A 20212-nucleotide genomic window follows, 5' to 3' on the forward strand; every position below is an offset into this window, starting at 1 on the left:
TGGTCGTCCTCGTCTACTTACAGCACAGGACGTTGCAGTAAGGGAAGGCACAAAAGTATTTTGAATTTAATACCTAACTGTGACAGTACCTTATTTCATGTGTCGAGCGCACTCCTGACATATTTAGATCTGAACTACAAAGTACTCTACGGGAGGTGAGGGATATTGAGGTGTCTCTTGCCACCATCGAACGAACACTACATAGGCATGGATTGACTCACAAGCATGTATGTAAAATATATTTGCGCAATGGATCAACAATGTCAAATGATCCAAAAACCATTGTTTTCGACGGAGACGAAGAGACGACAATCTTGCTAGAATGCCAGGGTTGCAGAAACTAAGTGGAGCTCATTTGATGATGAGCAAAACTTACCTTTGACAACATTACAGTGGCTTTCACGGCGAGGGCTTCGTTTGCTTGACAAGGTCACCTGCAGTTAGTAATAACCACGGTGCACCATGTGCGGCTGGTCGCAGGTCAGTGCGTGCGGTACGATTCCAGGGTCTCGTCACTGCCCCGCAGTGCCCCACAAGCCCCAAGTTACGTTAAAGATTCATAAAAGTAGCTAGCGTGCGCGCCTCTGTTTGGTGTCGCTCCAACAGGCTAAATGAGTTTTCCAGATTCTGGTCTATCGATATGAAAATAGCTGTAACCGACGACGACGAATCGTTCATTAAAAATAATTCTACTGGAAAGAAAGGTGCTGCATGGATATCAAATAATGCGTGCTCAAGTCTCAAGCTTGTTTGAACACTTACCCCCCTGGAACCACCATTGTTTATCATACTGTTACGTACAGTCATTAATAAGACCAGGGAGAAAATGGCGACGATGGCGCGAGAGAGGCAGGAGACCATGACTCTGGATAGACCAGAAAAAATCAGGCTGTAACTTATCCGTCCAGCATGACAGTACTACTAGGTGCGATGAACTTCTAGTACTTATACTTACTTATATAGTAGTATATGCCATAAGTTGGTTGGATAATCGGAGTTTGAATCACGGAACAGACGCAAATTTTCATTCTTGACTGCGATGTACAGGTGGAGGATATCGATGAGACCTTGAAGTTCGACTTCGATGAACCAACGATCTACTTCTCGATGTTTAACGCTCCGAGCGAAGCCTGCTCGGCTGAGTGAACTCGTTTTACTGTTCTGAGTTGGTTCACCTCCGTCCACTTCTCGTTTCTGCTGCCGGTACGTCTTTGCTTTAAATCTCCGTTGCTCAAATAAAAGTTGATAGGTATATGATTTAAATTCGACCACGTATAAGATTGGAACCTCTGGTCAAGTCGGTCCAATCAGCTTTGGCTACAGTATTAGAGATGAGGCTTGCTTCAAGTCATCCAAAGCAGCTTGCTGCACTACTGAGTATTATGTATGTTGGTGGTTCCCAAACGTCCCGATCTCTCATCATTTCAACTGAGCGGCGTGGTAGGGTGGTAGCCTCAGCACTGCCTGCACTGTGGTCAGCCCTTCCATCTGTGACCTGAGTTCTGGAGACCGAGTTTTCGGGTCTGCCGATGTGCTTGTTGATGAAATTCGCTCAAATCGTTCATGGCTGCTCGCTCTTTCGATTGCGAAGCCTTATGTCAACAGTGGTGGGTGATAATCGTAGTACCGTGGTTTGAAGTTTACACATACAGCAAGGTCCCAGGCATTCCAGATCGAGTCGCAGTACAGACTACATACCTGGATCTACTGATCTGAACGTTGAACGTTAACCGTAATGCACCGGTGAATGGTGAAAATGCGCGCTGTACATTCTCCTACGTGATGTCACACGAGAGCATCGGGTGCGTAAGTTCGGGTATTTTTGCGGTGCACCTACGTCTAATAATATTGGCTGCCCGGCACCTGTCAGGCTCCAGCACACACTAGCCAACACAAAGCTAGCACCAAGCACCGCCTCACACTCACAGTAATTTCCGTGGCATACTACTCATCTTACTCCCACCATTGTCAAAAAAACCGCAGTTTTTCGTTTTTGTTTCGTCTCTGGACCTGAATGCATTCCCCTTGTCTCCATCAGCGCGTGGTAATTTGTTATGCCATGCACCGTTGACTTGGCATCTCATGTTCCGTGAGCGTTGGACGTATGGGCGCATCATATCAGGTTCATCAGCGTCCCCTGTTGATGATGGCGTTGATCGGCGCTGTGTCATTTGATATATAAAGTTCCACTGCGCAGGCCAGGAGCCGCTCCCCTACGCAAAACCTGCAAAACCGACCGCATCCTCCACGCTATGAAACAAACACACCTGTTCTGGCTGCCGTTGTTATTCTCCACAAGTGGAATAACCGCTCTCCAAGCCCCGTACAGTATTCCAGATTTTGTTTCATTGTCGAGTAAACAGTGGCCCTCTACCTCGAAGTGGGCTTCGTTGAACACATCCCTGGGAGGACGGCTCGAGGTTCTGCGACCATGGGCTGCTGTATGCTATCTCTCAGATGCTCTTTACGACTACGAGAAGTGTCAGGCAGTGCTTACGGGATACGACAACGACACAATGGCAAGTCAAACCCCATTTCTAAACACCAGAATCTTGTCGATCCCTTTCAAAACTAGCGTGAAAGTGTGCCGGCAGCTCTGCTGTGGACAAATTGGGAGGCATGCGGTTATGGGAACGGGTGTCCCCTGAACTATAGCGACCCCCAGATTATTCATGATCAGGTGTGCCACCAGGGCACTACGCCTCCTTATAGCGTCGCGATCAATAACGCAAACGACGCGAGTATTGTTGTGAAATGGGCTGTGGAGAACAAAGTGAAGTTGACGGTTAAGAACACGGGTGCGGCATTTTCGGTGTCAATTTAGAGAACAATGGCGGTTGACGATTTGATAGGACATGATTACCTTGGGAGATCAGCAGCCCCATCGACACTCCAGGTAAATACACACACTATGAACGACATATCATACGTCCCCGAGTTTGTGCCGCAAGGATCCTCTGCAGCGCCCGTGCCAGCGTTGACTTTTGGTGCAGGTGCACAACTGTACAACAGTACGCATCTATAGGCTCGCAGGTAACATCGTGCAGGATTTGACGCATTTTGTCAGTATACGCTTATACAGGAGCAATGAATATCTCTGCTGTATTAGGTGCATGCACTACTGTAGGAGCCGGTAACATAGTCCTCACTTTTCTCGTTTGATTGGGTAATCTAAGAACCGTTTATCAGCTGGGGGCTATCTGCAGGGCGGTGGACATGGAGTGTAAGTGGCTTGATTTTGATCCTGGTTCGTGTGATAACATCATCCTAAGGTTAACACCCGCATATGGGCTCGGCGTATGCAATTTTTCTTTATATAACAACCTGAATCACTCAAATGACATTGACACAGGCTGATCATGTTCTCGAAGTTGAGGTGATGAACACGCTTTTTAATGTTAATGTGGTTGTCCCGATCTGACTATGTCCTTCATAGATCGTGACTGCTGATGGAAGCATAAGAACAATCAATGCTGTCCAGGACCCTGAGCTCTTCTGGGCTGTTAGAGGCGGGGGCGCTGGAAGCTGGGGAATCATCAGTGCGTGGCCTGTAACGCTGACCGTAGCCGTAAACTGACATGTTTTACGCAGCATCCGTGACAATTCAAACTTACCCTGAAATTGGCATTGGGGCGTCTCTCCTTGTCATTGAGCCAAATCTTTCCCAAAACTTGACTACTCTTTCCATTGATTTTATTGCGCTCTTGGGCAAGTACCAAAACAAACTGGTTAACTCTGGTATCGTCTCAGTTCTAATTCCGTTCGAGGCACAGTACATCCTCGTAAGCCAAAATCCATTTGCCAAACTCCATTCGTCATCGTCCGCCCTCATATCTTTCGCAGAACTTTTACTTGCCGACCACGACTTCGCACATGTCGACTCTCTACCCATTTTTCTCTGAACTTCTGACACTTTCGTCCAACTACACCGTGGCGTCAAACACGACCTCAGCAACGATGTTTGCGTCCGTCACAACTGCTGAAACGGAGTACATCGGGCCTTTCTTCGACAGTTTCAATTTCTACGGTGCATCAGACCAACTATCATCCCGTCTCGTTCCGCAGGCGAGCCTAACTACATCAGCGTCAATCCAAGAAGTAGCAGAAGCGATCTGGGCAGGAGGCCAGATTCTTAATGAACCTCTCCAATCCGGACCGCCGGGTACCTTCGGTGCCGCCCCGCCGTTCTTGTTAGGGAATATGCCAGCTGCCACGCGCCAGAAGGTGAACGAAACGGGTGCGAACCCTGGGTTGTATGAAGCCGCGTGGCATGTGGTCTTTGGGGCGTACGTTTTGATCATGCTTCTATTCCCCTCACAGACAAGCTAGATTAATGGGATTTACAGGTCATGGACAGTTGGTGCCAATGAGACGACCAGCAATATGATCATGGAAGCTGTCCATAGTGCGACTAACCCCCTTACCGCACTCGGCATTACAAGCAGTTATCAGAACGAAGGCGACGCCTTCGAGATGAACTGGCAGCAAGGTTGGTTCTTCTCGTTGATGTCTATCTTACGCCTTTGTGAACACAAATGTGCAGTGTTCTTTGGGTACAAATATGCGAACCTGTCTTCCATAAAACAACAGTACGATCCTGGAAATTGTGAGTCTGCTACTTGTAAGACCACGCAGACGACTTACTAACTCATTTAGTCTTCACTACTTATAAGGTGTGTAGCAAATTTCGACGTTTATTCTCGGTGGTGACCAATGGTGATTTAGGGTGTGGCCTCGGCAACCAATCTTCAGGCATATCAATGTTATGATGAAGACTTGCCCGCCGATTCATAAGTCACAAGGACTATTATGTGGAGGAACTCGCTGCCTGGTACCACAGTAACGCAACAAACTTGAATCCATTTCTCGTTGCAAGTCAAACCATTACCTAGACCGGTGCTACATTACATGGATTCGAAAGAGTGTGATGGACCAACGAGGTCAAATACCTACTGGTGATAATGGTGATAATGCTATAGCTAAAAACCAAACCAAACGTCCCCAAGGCTTATACCTCGAGATGGAAATTGATGGTACAGGCTAAGATGTGGAGTGCTCTGCCTGCGTTAGCCGCTCTTTCCTCTTAGGTATGATGTCGACGGCTGGCTCGGTTGACTCCAAGCCTTCCATAGCGGCAGGTTGCGGAGATGCGATTGGATCCGTATCCACATTGGCCGGTGGCGATGGCGTGCGCTGAAGTCCCAATTTCTTTGACCGAGCGGAGGGATTAAGGAAGCCACACTTCGGGCATACGTACTCTGGTAAATGCATCAGTATGCTCTGAGGCGGAGAGGTTTTAAACGAGCTCACGGGTGTCTTCCCAGACGCTCTCTTTCACCAGCCCATTATGCGAAAAGCACTTCTGGCAAATCAGTGCGTAGCGCGATGCAGCCACGCTCACTGAGGATTCCTCGTCGCCCAAAATGGCGTCGGCGAGTTTGTCATACCATTGCTTACGGATCGGCTGGATGGGCTGTGGCGTTGCTGCAAGATGTGTCAGAAGTGACAAATTATCCGTAAACACGTAAACGCGTACGCGAAAGCTGTAACGGTAGATTCCTTTGCTGGGCGACAGGTGTTTGCAAGTGTGCCTGAGGGGTCATGGGCAGTGGTGTGAGGGACTGTGAAGGAGGCTGCGGACGGCGTATCGGGGTGCCAGGATCAGCGTATTTCTCGAGCAAGCTACGTGTCGAGTCATAGTTAGTCTTTTTCTTGATCTCTTCAACTTTGGCGCGCTGCTTCTGAGTGACGAGCCTGAGGGTTTTCTCTGCCGCACTCTCATTGAGAGGTGAAAGACTTCAAGGCTGAGAAACTCACCTTCGCGTCCACCTTTCCAGGAATACCATATCTGCATCATTCTCCGTGCAAACAATATTCTTGGGTGATACATGAATGCCATGGGAATTGAAATGTGTGGTGGCACGTACATTACAGGTCCCACCAAGACTGCCACTTTCGCTAGCAGCGAGTCATGCCACGTCGCAGGAAGCATACGCGCATACCACAAGTATACAAATGAAACCCATAGGGAGAGGGTTCCAAGCGTGAAGTGAAGGGTTGTCCGCCGCTCACGGAGTCGGATCTCTGCTAGACGTGTCTGCCGTCGTGCAACATCAGCTGCAAGTGCGGAGAGAACTTCCTCGTAGTTCTCTGATCCACTCTAGTGGAATATTTAGCGCACAATCAGAGATAAAAGGCCAATGTCTTTACCTTTGAGAACCAGCGGGTTACGAGGGACATGACAGATTGGAAGAGCAAGTGCACAACACGTCAGTTGAACAAATTGGGCTCATTATGAAACACGCTCAGCACAGCCACATCATTCAGCGTTCGGATTCTGACCAGGCTGGTTCGGGAATCGCCGACTTAACGTTCAAACAACTGATCATTTACTTCCACCGACCTCGCACTATATTGACTACTCTGTTCGAAGTAGCAACCTTATACGATGCCCGAGAGACGAAGGACAGAGCCGTACAGTCTAATGAGGCGAGGACCTGGCGCCCAAAGCTTAATTCTCAAGCCATGGAGCTTGAAGCTTGGTGTGTCTTCACGAGTTGATAGATGGTCATGATGGTTTGATCGGAGTACTGGTCCTATCCCGGGCTGAAGCCCTACTTTGCGTGGTATATATTTGCGCGTCCGAGAATAGACTGAACGTTCTTTAGTTATTATCTCAATGGCTCCCTCCATGTCTTACTCGGCACCTGCAGACTGCGGCTTCTACAACACCTGCGGTCCTGCCACCACACCCGAAATCGAACCCACGTCAGAGCTTTGCACCTGGCACTAAAATTCTCCAACTGCGGTTTCTTCATCATGTTCACGATTCTCCTGTCGATCTGCCTCTGCCCGTTCTACTCGCTCGCATTGTACTATATACTCTACGGTATAGACTATTGTATGTGCGGTATGGTCTGCACTATATGGGCCGTGCTTTGCGTATATGCGCTGCACTCATCGGTAGACCCTTGTATACGCCGCTAGATCTGATGGAGGATGACGGGATGCATGGAAGAGGTAGAACGTTGGCCCCTCTATTATTTTGCGGGACTTGGTTGAGACCTCCCTCACCTACCGCAGAGGAAGCTGCGAATGCGAGTCAGTCCAAATGGTCAAATATCCAGGTGCATTTACGACCAATGGTCTGTTTGTGTAACGTCTGATAATCTTTAATAGCCTGTATCTATGTCTCTCATTCCAACGTGTAGCTCTCAAGTCGCATCTACATTTGCTCCTGAATTTGGCATATCCGAGTCTGCAGTTCCCTCTCTATTGCCCCTTGCTAGTGATACCAACTCTTCTTCTTCGCCTGAGAACTCCCCAGAAGCTGCAAAGGTCGTCGTAATGATCCACATGCCTGCTCCCGTTTTACGGTGTTGGAAGGACAGAGAGGGCCATTCATATGACCCATGCTAGACCAGATAATATGCTACCAGAGTATCAGATAGGCATAGCGCAGGTTCAATGCGTGTGATTACTCAACGTCGATGTGCTCTGTGTTTTCTTACTGCTAGTCACAACATATAGATGCAGTCACCTTTTGATCAACGACACAAGTATTTGACGGGTTTATATATATAGTGCTTATGTCTGAAACGATAAACGTTGGAAACTGTCAGACTTGACATTTTGCAATGATCAACTTGAGCATCACAAACTCATCGTCCTCAACGACTTCCAACAGACATGCACAACGAAACGGGCCAGTCTATTGCACCAAGTATTTCATGTGTGGCATCTCTAGCCCAATTATACAGCCGCAATGTCACGTTTGCAGGGTAAGAAGGAAAAAATCGCGGTCAGCAGTCGCTCTGCTTAAATGTGCTAGCGCTTTTCTCAATGGCTGATGCCGGCCGAGGTTTCTTACCCTCACTCCGGATTCGTCTATCATTAATCTAGTCGAATAGTGCATGGACAGATGCTCGAGCAGGGATACCTCATGTTCCAGACTTTGGACCTGTTCTGTGAGTAAACGAATTTTTTGATTTTATACTGATGACCTTGTCGTGAACAGCGTTCGACAGACTCCAGCGAGGACACCGTATGACTGACCAGAGACCAGCCTTTCTGTATCCTGCTCGAACTCCAGTTTGGTGCGTCGCAACAATCCTAACTTCTGGCTTTCATCACGCTCAAACAGTGCACCGGTTTCAAGAAACATGTCGACTTATACTTGACTGATTTGGCATCACATCTCTGTCCCGCATGCCCCTACACTGCACACAAATCTCACCAACCAACCTTGCCAATCCGCTACGACGATATTTTTTTTCTTTATGAACTCTTCTACCATCTTAGGCTATTAGCATGGTACTTTTCCCAGTTTATACCATGCCTCGAGGAATTCCACAGTACCGCTCCCACTTGGGGCTGCTCCTCCGCTGAGCGAACAACTACAGGTTCACTTCTGTTTAATTATCCATTTTATGCCGGTTACTCAGTGCCTGGGGGGAACTAGTCTTCCCTAGCTAAACCTATCGCATTTCCTGATGGAATCAACTGGAGCAAAACATCGCATGCTAGGGCTGGCCGAGGACACATGCAAGGTATGTTTACCGCTGTTTTCTGTCGGGTGAACTCAAACAAGACTGAAGACGGAGTAGAAGTGCATTTACGAGCAGTGTGCGAACGACCGAGCGAGACCGAGCGGAATGAGGCAGGGCACGGTTCAACCACTCGTACCGACATCGGAAGGTATTGAATAATTGCATGTCCCGTTGATTTGTCGAGTGAACGAGTAATTAGTGACAAAAGCGAACAGTTGCTCTGATCCAACCGCAATTCTTTCAAGCTGACGCGTATCATCACTGCTGTGCCATGAGGCCTTCATAATTCGATGAAGACCAAAATACACCCGTATATTGATATCGTAATGTCATATTGAGTGTTTGAGATATTCCTCTATCCAAGGGCCGCTGTTGCCCAAGCAGCAAGGAAATTTATCGTAACTATATTGACCAAGTCAGCAACGAACTACGTATCGCGCCATCAACCACAGCGCCATTAATGCGAAAGCAGAAACATGACTCACTACTTTGATGTACCGCTCAGGCTACCAGCTCATCGGACTCGTGATTAGGATGGCAAGTATACAAAACCGGCGATCTGTTGGCATTACAAGGCGCGAGGGATCAGTACAGAATCCAGGATGTAAAGCAAACTACTCATACTCACATCAGGAAGGGTACAACGATGATTGCAGCAGTCACTGTCTTTCGTGCACCACTGAAGTGGTTTCTTGCATGCACTAACGGACATAGATGTTGTCAAAGCAGTGATAATGACGAGGAAGGAGAAACGCATTATTTGTGCGAGGTTACGAGATTTGCCAATGGGGATCATTCTGAGGTGGGGGTGTTGGGACAGCTTTCTTTTATGTACATCCTGGAATTCGTGCTGTGAGCAGGATTCGAACTTTCTGCTAATCGGTTGGCAGAATGGTTGCGCCTAGCAGACGGGAATGTGGGCGGGAAAACCTTGAGGGACCAGGCCTTGTGGGTAGAAGAAGCACGACTCGGAGCTGTAGACTCCGAGTAAATTCCGCCGAGTGTGTAAAAACAAACTTGTATGATTGGAGTCGGGTTCCGAGCTCAATATCAGGATAAGTGTTCTTGAAAAATGTGAACCCGACGGCAAGTGAGGAAAGGCAGTATGTATTGGTGAGCAGGACGTTGCAACCATCATTGATGATTTCCTGGGGGTAGACGAAGTCACGTCTATCGTCTGGGATTATCTGCAGAAAACTTGTGCTGAATCGAAGTCGCTCGATCAAACTGCATGGAATTTCAGTAGCAGTTCCTGTTAAACATTCAGAATATAGCCTCAGGCCTCAGTCAGCAAGGATTCGAAGTGACCGACAGGGACTAACTTACTTAGTCTCATCACATCAAGATCGAAGCGTAATTGCTTTTGCTTCCTCCGTCCCACCTGTCGCCTCGTTTAATCCACCCAGTAGCGCGGTCCTTGAACTGAAGGAGAGTATGCGGGGAAAATATTGGCCAATCTGAATGTCTGGTGTGCTCGCAGTGCATCCCCAAGCCCGCGGAAAGACATAGTAATGCCACCCATCCGACGAGAACGAGACTAAGAAGGGAATTCAATAATGAAGAGGTATTAGCAATTTAGAAGGAAGGACCTCCGAATCCTTACCCGTACGGGTGAACGTAAATACCTACATCCCTAACGAGTTGGTAAAATTCCCGAGAGCCACCTAATTTACAGCTCTTTGCATAAAGGATGGCACTGGCGTGAAATTTTGCTCGTGTACGCTCATACTACCCTTATATTATCATCTTCGCAACATGGGATTTCGCAAGATCAGTCGTGATGTGAAACTTGCGGCAATCCGACTCCATGAACGGAACCTTCTAAGCCTTCGTGATATCCTAGATTGCTGTGGATTTTCCAGATGCACTTGGTTTCGGATTTTGAAGCTCTGGCACGAAACCGGTGATGTCGTGGACCGTCAGCCTAACACAGCAATGCGTGGTCGTCTGCGTGCTCTCGATCGTGAAGATATCGATTGCCTGCTTCGCCTTGTAAGGCAGAATCCTGACTATTTTGGATGAGCTCATGCACCTCCTCGCGACAAACCAATTCATATCTGTCCATTTCATGACAATCTTCCGCGAGCTCGAACGTGCTGATGTGAGCTACAAGAAACTCAAGCGCATTGCCAAGGAATGCAACGAGACTCTCCGTGCTGCGTTCATCACACGCATGGCTCAGTATGATCCATCAGAGTTGGGATTTATTGACTGAGACGTCAAAAGATGAGCGGACACCTGGTAGACTGCTATGGACGATCAAGGACAGGCGGTTCTGGAGATCATCACTGCGGATGATGCACATGGGTATTTTATTCATGCAGGGTACTTCTAGCGAGCGAGAGCAATGGAAGGTCCAAAAATGTACAGTATGCATGCAGGCTATTAGCACAATTGTTTGCGTAGAAGTCCGTTTGTGTAGAAGTCCAATCTGGATAAGCCAGGTTTGGGGAGGACACGCGGAATGAACCAGGAGACCTCGTAATCCTCGTAGCTGAGAAGTCGGGGGTTCAGTGCATCCGAGATTTTGACGAGTCTGTGCTTTCATGGTGTCCCAAGGCTCGTCAAGATTGAGTGTGAAGGTTTGGTTCCTCGAGGTACGTTTGCTTGCGGGTTTCTTCATCTCAGCTGCGGAGGTGATGCTCGTGATGAAGGTGACCTCTTTTACACCTGCTAGAGGGTCAGGGTCAGGAAGGTGCTGCGAAAAAGAAGCAATCAAGCCATAGGTCCATGTAGTAGGGATCATTAGTCACAGATTTTAGTTCCACACTTTCGCTTTTTGGACATGGTCGGAGGTGGTGTAAGGATTTTCATGGGCTGGGACTGCTCAAGCTCGTCATCTTCGCCGTCATCATCAGAGTCAGGTTCCTCTTCCTCCGAAAGTTCTTTCATTCGAATATCGTCCTCATCGGACCCATTGGAATCAAGGTCACTGTCATGCTCTAGCAGGCTCTTAGAAATACATCAGTGAAACATTTCGAACTATATAGCACTACGTAGCAAGCAGAAGCGCAGTAGCAAAACCCCGCTACAGTAGTAGTCGAGTGCTACAGTAGCTCGGGTAGCACGTCGTAGCAAATCAAACTAAACCATTTGAAGTTAAAACTACTGAACTCGCATCTCGCTTTCCATATATGAGTTTAATGATCAACTGATCAAATCGGTCAAGCATCGAACGCTTAGATCATACAGATTAGCAGAAGATATGATCAAAGTTCAAATGATAAGATCTACTAGTATAACAACAGCGCGACTATGAAAACAGTATTATGCCATGGGGCCGCCCCAGCCTGTACCAGGCGCCCCACCCCAACTCGAACTCCCGAATGAATACTGATCACTGACGTGCGGAAACGTTGACGGATTGTCGGTGACGAGCTGTTGCTCGTCAGGTTGTACAGCATCACCACTGGAGTTTGCATTCCAGTGCGGCTGGTATGGGGGCTCAGGAGGTGAGTAGTGTGGTGGGTAATATTGGAACGGCGTCATCAGTGGCGACTTCGCAGCAACAGGATCATGCTCATCTTCACGGGGGTACCACGAAGTGCCAGATGACGATGACGATGACGCGACTGGAAGGTGACCATAATCAAAGGTAGACGATGGTAACGAACTCGAGGAGGAGGTGGAGGTGGGTGCAGGGCAAGGGCGCTGGTATAGCTCAGTAGTCGTAGCAGCAACATAACTCATTGTATTTTTCGTTGGCAACATTTCTCCTGTGCGTATCCGTAGCTTTCGTCTGTAAAATGCAGGGTCAGTACATTGTGATGAATGTGCCGCAAACACTTACAGGCATTTGTCGTGATGTGCCTGCATGCGCGGCATGAATTCATACTCGTCAAGCTCGGGCTTAGCAGCATATTCCATCATCGCTTTGCGGATTCCTTCCGCGACCCCCGAGAATTCTTCCATCGAGAATTGAAGCACGTTCTTCGTCTTCGATAGTCGACCTTCCGAAGCCCGGCGGATGACACATATAATCTAATAGTTAGCAATATCAGTCCTGGTCGATGAAATCAGACGGGTTTGCTTACTGCAGCGCCCGTCAGTGAATACATAGGCCATGAAATGTGTAAGATTAATGCTCTCGACTGCGGATCGAGGAATGTGAGTTGCGTCCGAACCAGAAGTCTTCGTGAAGGTCAAGAAAGAAAAGTGCCGAATACACGAGAATCTTCCCCCTCTCATCATCGTAACCGTGAAGGACGTACTCCGAAAGGTTCGTGTCGTCAGTTAACAGCATCGTGTGCTGTTTAATATGGTTGCTTCTTTCGTCATCGTTCATTGCACTATCGTCGGACAGGTATATTTTCAGGCATGATAGGACTCGTTCAGCCTCGTTAACGAGCTTTCCTCTGATAGTTGATAATCCATCGAAAATGAGTTTGTTGATGCTGTCCGTGCACTCGGTGACTACATGAAGAGGTAGGATTAGTGGTTGGTAGCGCTAGTGAAAGAACATACCATGGCCAGACGTGTCAGATGCCTGTGAGATACACTCTGCAGCGATGGAACCAAGGTCGCTAGTCTTCTGCCACCCGCTCTCCAGGAGCATATCGAGAATGATGAGTTTACGAGCATGCTTGATGTTTTTTTGATCCGCCTCGCTGTAGTACTTCATGTCGGTGGGTTTGAGTTCCATCTTGGAGCTCCGTCTAGCACGTTCCGCCAGTGGGCGCTCGTTGCCATCAACACCATAGGTGCTTCCTGACCCCCTTGATGTGCAATGGCTGGTGGTGCGTGACGATGGGATTGAATAAGGGCGTAAACGTTCCTGGGATGGGAGTTGTGAGGACCATTGGCGGGACTGGTGTTCTAGAAGAGTGTCGGTAGCATCTCTGTCTGTCTTAGAATAATAGTTGTGGGTACGGAAATAAGGAATGAGAAATGAGAAGTACTTCTATCATTGCAGCAGCAGATGTGAGGCGCTCTAGTGTACTGCTGCTTTGATGTTGGAATGGAATTGATTGAAACGGGGGAATAGATCCTGTGCGTTTGATAGAATCTGGGACGGCAACCTGCGCCCCAGACACACTGCATCCGCGTCCGCGCCCACGACCTGAACCGCCCTGGCTACGAGGCATAGTAGAGGTTTAGAGAAGAGGGTAACTAGTAGAGCGATTGAATTACTTGAATCATAATATTATACGACAAGTTTTGATTTAACGAGGCCGCAGTGTGCCGCATGAATGATGACCAAACTGTTTCAGCTCGCCGTTTCTAGATTCGAGATAGGAGCAACCCCAGAAATTTTGCTACAGATCATAATTGTACTGCCTGCCAGGTAGTACTACACAAGACTACATATATACGTATATACGTATATGCTCTATAAACGGTCAGATCATACTCAGGGAATTGAATGGTAGACCTGATTCAGTCGTAAATGAAGTGACTCCTGCAGCATCAAATACCACCGTGACATTCCAACAATTCGGAAACCATATCACTGTGTGAAGCATCATAGGAGTCACTGCTGTCATCAGCCTCGTGGTCACCATGGCCGGGGAACAACCTGCCAAATTCAACCTCCTTCTGTACTTGGTTTCCGGGTCTCCCTTTGCTTCCTATCACTGCCACCCCTGCGTCATACAGTTCGTTTCGAAGTGAACCGATTTGCAAATCAGTTTGAGTCATATGGCCCTTGGACTCTTCGAGTTCATCATGCACAATGGCCGTTATCAGTGACAGTTCTTCGGTGCGTAGGCGCTGATACTCCATCTTTGCGGCGAAGGTCCGGCGACTGACACGAGAAAGCTCAAGCATGCGTTCCGTGAAATAGACTGCACTATCAGCAGGGCGATTACAAGTGAACTAAGAATTGTTTGAGCTTTGGACCCCATTCAAGTGAGGGTGACCTACTGATGTGAACAACATCTTGGATCTCTTGGTGGGAAAGTACCCATCATCCTCAAGTTCATCATCTTCAAGTAAGCTGTATTGATGTGGGCGCTTGCGAGGACTGTGTTTGGTAGCTGAAGTGGGGCCACCCTCACTGGGCACAGTGGTCGTGAGGGGAGAAGTATGAGTGGTGTGCGGGCTACTGCTCTGGATGGGGCCACTCTTCAGAATGGGGGAGCCACTCATTAGGATGGAGGAGCTGCTACCTGGGACGTGGGAGCTAACCATTGGGATAGGGCTACTCTCTAAGTCGGAGGAGCTACTCCTCAGTATGGGAGAGCTAGTAGGAGCTTCGGATGTAGGAGGCGGGGATACAATTCTGAGAGCATAGTGAATAACAGTTCACCATAAACAAATGTTATTAATTGAACATACCTAGGCTTGTTTGGGGTCACCAGGGAGGTCCTCCTCAAGCTGGAAGAGTCACTCTTCAATATGGGAGAGCTATTTGGTGCCTCAGACATGGGCGGTGATGAAACACTGGAGCGTATGGTCAGTGAATGGCTGGTCATGGAAAATAACATAACTTCAGATAAATAAACAGACCTCAGGTTATTAGAGGTCCTCGCTGATGCAAATGAGCTACCAGTGCTGCTTGTGCAAGGCATATTAATGATAAGTCAATCGTGTTACAGCTCAAACTTCAAGTTTGTTGATAACTGAATCAACCAAATAGAAAACAGTTTCCCAGGGTTGTTGGCAAGAATTCGTGCTAAGTCCCGCTAATTCTCTTGGACTCAGCTTCGAGGGAGGTAAGCGCTAAGCCATCGTGGTTCTTGACAGCTCCTGATCACACTTACTATGCATAACAGCAATGCCGGGGAGGACAGGAGGACAGTTGACTCTTAGGAGGACAGCTGACTCTTAGGAGGACAGTTGACTCTTAGGAGGTGGGCCTATCTATGCATGACATTGCATGTCAACTTGATGTCGAAAGGACCGTCAAATTAGGGCAACTTGCACGACCCAGGGATCAAGTTACGACAATGCCAGGAGGACAGTTGACTGTTAGGAGGTGGGCCTATCTATGCATGACATTGCATGTCAACTTGATGCCGAAAGGACAGTCAAATTGGGGCAACTTGGACGACCCAGGGATCATGGATAGATTTATAAGGTCTTTCCTCAACTCTAGGGTGAGTCAGTAGAAGAAATCCCATTGATCATTTGAATCATTTGCCAGCATGTCATCCTCGCCTCCTTTTCATGTTCCCCATTTGACTACTAGTAATAATGGGCACACATTTACTTGCCCCAACTGCGCAGATATATTTTCAAGCATTGACAATGTCATCCATCATCTGTCAACTACTGTTACCTGCGGTCAGCGTGTTGTTCAAGGTCTTACCTCGGACTTCGGGGAACCTAGTCATTTCTCACAGGACTATGATCCTGACACCCTAGAACATGAGCAAGACGGTGCGTGTATGTCACTTGATCGATGGAGGCTAAATCTTAGTATGCATCTAGTCTATGGAGAGTATGACGAACTCGATCCTTTGGATGATGCGGAAGAAGTCATAATCCCACATGTCGAAAGTGCTACAGATGACGTATCAGCCTATAACCCGCCCCTTTCGTCTGTCCCACATCCTGAGCAATATCATCCCAGTACCCCTGAGTCAGTGTGCGACACCCCCCTCGCATCTGTTGATCCCTCTGCAGGCCCACGTCCCAGCACATTTAGGGAGTACCATCCCAATGTGCCAATTACCCACCCCGGAGGAGAAAATCATCTTCAGAAGATGGACCGCGATGTACATGCCGCTATCCGTCACACAGAGAACCTTTACTATCCCTTTGCGTCGAAAGCTGAATTTGACCTGGGATACTGGCTTTCAGAGGGGGCGTTGTCGCAAAAAGAAGTTGATGTTTTCCTCCACCTCGAGCATGTAAGTTGCCTATCTACGTTTCATGTCATCAGTATCTTGATAATAGATGCAGACCAAGAATAATCCGCCCTCTTTCAATACATCTAAGGATCTGTGAGCTCGGATCGAAGCACTACCTGAAGTACCTCGATGGTACCACCAACAAATAAAAGTTGGTTCCTATAAGACGAAAGCACCCTTGGTGCTCTATTGGAGGGATGGTCTCGATGTCGTGAAGCACCTATTCGCCAACCCAGTCTTTGCGCCTTGTATGGATTTCCAGCCGTACCGGGAATTCGAGGGCGCAGACAGTCAGCGAGCTTATGGAGAATTTATGAGTGCTGATCTTGCGTGGGAGATACAGGTGGGTGGTATCACCAATGATGGGTACTTAGGCTCACTGTAGTAATCATGGCTTGTCAGGATACGCTTCCTCCAGGTCATTCATTTGTTGGTGTGTGTCATGAATATTACCAACTGCATCTAAATTTCGATTATCAAACCCTAAGTCACCGTATCCGATAAGATTAGATTAGATAGATCCCTGATAAGATAAGATGGATAACCGATTAACGATCACTATCTTGAATTCACATCTATACTATATCGACGTCATCCATCCTTATCCGTAACCCTAGACATACGAACTCATCACATCCTTAGAAGTCCTACAATTAGACAAACGGGTTACATCATAAGCATCTACATGCCTCTATGATCGAACCATAACCGAGAGAACTTTACGAGCTATCTCTCAAAGGGTCATCACCTCTTCACATCGCACACCTTCACTTCTCATGACATGTTAAGAGTTACCTCTGTCATTCACCGAACTCCTTACATAAGAACCTGTTGCACAGTCACAGCAGAACCCTGAACCCCTATCACAGAAGTACCACTCATAGAGAAGCATACTCATTACCGAAGACCCTGGAGAAACCCTTAGATCCGATCATACCCGATACATCTCCAGATCCAGATCCCATCTAGATCCTAGATCTAGATTCCAGATCCTATCTCTTATCGAGATCCTTAATTACCGTTCGAGACTTCTTGTCACAGAACTCTCTCACACCCTTCTTAATCTCCGTCCACCCTGAATAGAAGCAGTCCCTGAGAACCCTGCTTAATCATCGATACCCTTGGCCCTATGAACCCTTTACCCTTCTCTTCTTGTAGTTGATTGGTTGATAAAGACGCCCTATACCCTAGGTGCAATGTTATGACCGTATATAGTTATATCACATACCTTTCATACTCAGATAGCTCCGCCTCAATAGTAGTATATAGTCTAGGTAGTAGTCAGTAGTACTCCTTAGACTTAACCTCCTCGTTTCTACATCATTGTAGGGCCTAGACGTTCCCTCTCAATCCATCTCGCTTTATCCTCTTTGACTGAGTCCTGTGGTGTGATTCCAACTCCAGACACCTACTAGTTAGGTTAAGGGACGTGGGTCATAACATTAGGTTAAGTCTTCTTTACCACCCGACTCGATTGTGTTCGCCCTCTTGTACTCCAACTTTCGGACGACTATCAGACGACGCTCCATATCATCCTTCGCACGATTCTATTTGTCCTTCGACACTCGTATACTCCATCCTCGCAAGAGACGACGATCCGACTCTCGAACGACACTTGTGTCGATACCTTCCTCCCAGAACATCGGCTGTTCTGCTGAGCTTAGTCTCGCGGATCACGTTTAAACCATCTTTCCCAGACCGCAGCCCCGCACTTCTTTTGTGCACATTCCCTCCCCTAGTTAGTAGAAGTAGACCAGGCCCTGCCTTACTGCAGCCGCCAGTCTATAAGGAACAGTGACATATAGGTCCTGTATCCGTCGCCTTGAGTGCTGGCCCAATACCTGCCTGCTCAACGCTATATCCTAGAAACCCCTTCGTAGAATTAGAGAACGGCACTCGCGAGTGTAGTAACAATATTGCGTTGGTTCTCACGCATATTGTTTACCGCATTCTAGTATAAATTACCGTAGCCTTTTACCTTAGAACCTAGTTGGCCAAGAAGCCGGCAACTACGTTACTATACGGGCTTAGGTCGCCTCTCTATCATCATTTTCCTTTTTCGGTCATATCTTACGAGATCCCTGACAAATAAAAATATACTCTGTTGAATAGGATTCCGGAACGCAGCCGGCAACATGAGATATTCCGCCCCTACCGTTGATGACTATGAAGAGCTAGCTTCTCAAATCCGAGAAGGCTTTTGCTTTAATATGCATCATGCAAAGGGACCACAAATCACACACTGGATTGGTGTAGAATTTGAAGATGGAGAAATCTCCTATCAGAGCCTTTGCAAGAATTGCGCTAAGGCAAACAAAAGGACTGTAGACACGTTCCGAATTAGGTGTAGAGGCGCAATGGCTGAATTGCCATCCCTCGCTATCCGAACCGCATACGTTGACACACTCCCATCATCACCCTGCTCGACCCCCTCATCATCGCCCACATCATCTTCTTCATCATCGCCGTTATTGTCATCGAGAGAAATGACAACCCAGTGGCCCAAGATTGCCAACGTACAAAATCCCGAGCCCAAGGTTGCTCCGAAACCCGTAGTAGTCGCGCAGTCCATAGGACAGAAGATACGCGACGAGCCGAAAGGCAAAGGGAAAGAAACCCTTACAGAAAATATCAGGATGTCGTCAGGTTCCTCTAAACCTAAGAAGTTGACTGGTACTCAGAAACCAGAGAAAGTAGCACCAATTGAAATCAAGAAAGAAACCTTCGCGGAAGAAATCTTGAGATTAAAAAGAGACTACGGAATCAAGGACAAGACCACTGAAGCGACTAAAGTAGAAGTCGTGGAAGTGGAGGTCGTTGAAATAAAAGCAGTAGTCCCTGCTAAACAAAAAGACGAGAAATCGGAGACAACTGATGAAACAAACAAAGGACCAGTCGATTCTGGATTATCAAAATCACAAATCAAGAGACAGAAACAAAAGGAAGCTAGATTAGCGAGAGCTTCTTTAGTGAAAGTCTCAGAGCAGAAACCCACTGCCGAAACAAATAAGGTAAAGGAGCAGATCCTCCCTGCTTTACCAAATGAGAAGACGGAGCATGAAACCGTAGAGGAGGTTGCAAAACCTATCGAAGAGTCGTTGTCCGACCTAGATAAAATAATCGCAGAAAACATGCTAAAACGCGCAATGGAAACATTAGAGGCGCTAAGAGTTGCTGAACGCCGAAAGGCCGAGGAAGCAGCAGAGATACTCCGACAGATCAAGGAGGTCTCAGAGGTTGTTATGCCACCAACAATAGAAAAGGCAATGGATGTAGTCCGTAGGACAGAAGAAACATCCAAGGTTGAAATACCTATTGAAATAGAAGGTGCAGTCCGTAGGACAGAAGAGGCACCAGAGATACCGGTTGAAAGTCCGAGGACCCCAAACATCTTATACCGTTCCCCACGACGAAAGTCCGAGCCATACCCAGAAGGCGAAGACGAAGTCCCAGAGAGCTATAAAAGAACTGAAGATAGAGATCGTCAAGAAGACCAGGAATGGAATCACCTGGCAGTAATAATCCATCCCACAAAGAGCAAGAATGCTTGTGGCGCAATAGAGGAAGACTGCAGAGAATTCCTAGTCAACGATGTAGACCATTACATCTTATTCAACGACAAAGATTAATCATACCGCCTTAAGCAAAAAAGGAAGTTCGAGGTAGATTCATGGTTCACCACGGCTTATGGCCGCCTAATCGCTCAAATGGACGAGTGGAACGATGCCCCATGTACTTGGGATGAAATAGAGGTAGAGATGCCTTTCCAAAGAACTATCTACGAGAAGAAGGAGGAGCTAGCCGAAGTAAAGGCTGGTAAATCAAGGGAAGAACCAATGGAGGAAATAACGACCGCTGGTGTTGAGGAGT

At 47.6% G+C, this 20212-nt stretch overlaps 6 protein-coding genes across 6 annotated transcripts; 3 read left to right on the forward strand and 3 right to left on the reverse strand.

Annotated features, from left to right (window-relative positions):
• Window positions 1-127: 127 nt before the first annotated feature.
• EDB91DRAFT_1176451 (uncharacterized protein) lies at window positions 128-1040 on the reverse strand. The gene is made up of 2 exons (XM_041320390.1): window positions 377-1040; window positions 128-317 (listed from the first exon to the last, which is right to left on the reverse strand). Exon 1 carries the CDS (start codon window positions 859-861, stop codon window positions 550-552), a length of 312 nt encoding a protein of 103 aa, XP_041169237.1. The 5' UTR covers window positions 862-1040; the 3' UTR covers window positions 128-317; window positions 377-549.
• Window positions 1041-2252: 1212 nt separating this feature from the next.
• EDB91DRAFT_1064471 (uncharacterized protein) lies at window positions 2253-4647 on the forward strand (the record flags this gene model as incomplete). Its single annotated transcript, XM_041314708.1, has 12 exons — window positions 2253-2554; window positions 2584-2798; window positions 2853-3011; window positions 3068-3133; window positions 3190-3223; window positions 3273-3297; window positions 3353-3376; window positions 3437-3539; window positions 3592-3782; window positions 3844-4286; window positions 4347-4489; window positions 4544-4647. The coding sequence occupies 12 exons, from the start codon at window positions 2253-2255 to the stop codon at window positions 4645-4647; spliced, it is 1809 nt and encodes a 602-aa protein (XP_041169238.1).
• A 531-nt stretch (window positions 4648-5178) lies between these two features.
• EDB91DRAFT_1021986 (uncharacterized protein) lies at window positions 5179-6240 on the reverse strand (the record flags this gene model as incomplete). Its single annotated transcript, XM_041312579.1, has 6 exons — window positions 5179-5258; window positions 5311-5484; window positions 5537-5767; window positions 5818-5876; window positions 5928-6160; window positions 6211-6240. Coding segments are annotated over 6 exons (807 nt in total), but the record flags the coding sequence as incomplete, so codon positions are not given.
• Window positions 6241-11763: 5523 nt separating this feature from the next.
• Window positions 11764-14914, reverse strand: EDB91DRAFT_1340545 (uncharacterized protein; the record flags this gene model as incomplete). Its single annotated transcript, XM_041325716.1, has 9 exons — window positions 11764-12286; window positions 12340-12530; window positions 12584-12680; window positions 12761-12962; window positions 13014-13449; window positions 13585-13622; window positions 13964-14363; window positions 14412-14769; window positions 14826-14914. The coding sequence occupies 9 exons, from the start codon at window positions 14912-14914 to the stop codon at window positions 12211-12213; spliced, it is 1887 nt and encodes a 628-aa protein (XP_041169240.1). The 3' UTR covers window positions 11764-12210.
• A 1221-nt stretch (window positions 14915-16135) lies between these two features.
• Window positions 16136-16685, forward strand: EDB91DRAFT_1026991 (uncharacterized protein; the record flags this gene model as incomplete). The annotated part of the gene is made up of 2 exons (XM_041312652.1): window positions 16136-16373; window positions 16441-16685. Coding segments are annotated over 2 exons (483 nt in total), but the record flags the coding sequence as incomplete, so codon positions are not given.
• A 1792-nt stretch (window positions 16686-18477) lies between these two features.
• On the forward strand, window positions 18478-19971 carry EDB91DRAFT_1088506 (uncharacterized protein; the record flags this gene model as incomplete). The annotated part of the gene is made up of 1 exon (XM_041316457.1): window positions 18478-19971. One exon carries the CDS (start codon window positions 18478-18480, stop codon window positions 19969-19971), a length of 1494 nt encoding a protein of 497 aa, XP_041169242.1.
• Between the last annotated feature and the right edge of the window lie 241 nt (window positions 19972-20212).

Source organism: Suillus paluster, assembly GCF_016628075.1.
Source record: "Suillus paluster strain FC165 chromosome Unknown EDB91scaffold_201, whole genome shotgun sequence".
NCBI lineage: Eukaryota > Fungi > Basidiomycota > Agaricomycetes > Boletales > Suillaceae > Suillus > Suillus paluster.

Excerpts from the sequence above, each read along its gene's own strand:
- EDB91DRAFT_1176451 (XM_041320390.1), bottom strand. The coding sequence starts at position 861 with ATGGTCTCCTGCCTCTCTCGCGCCATCGTCGCCATTTTCTCCCTGGTC.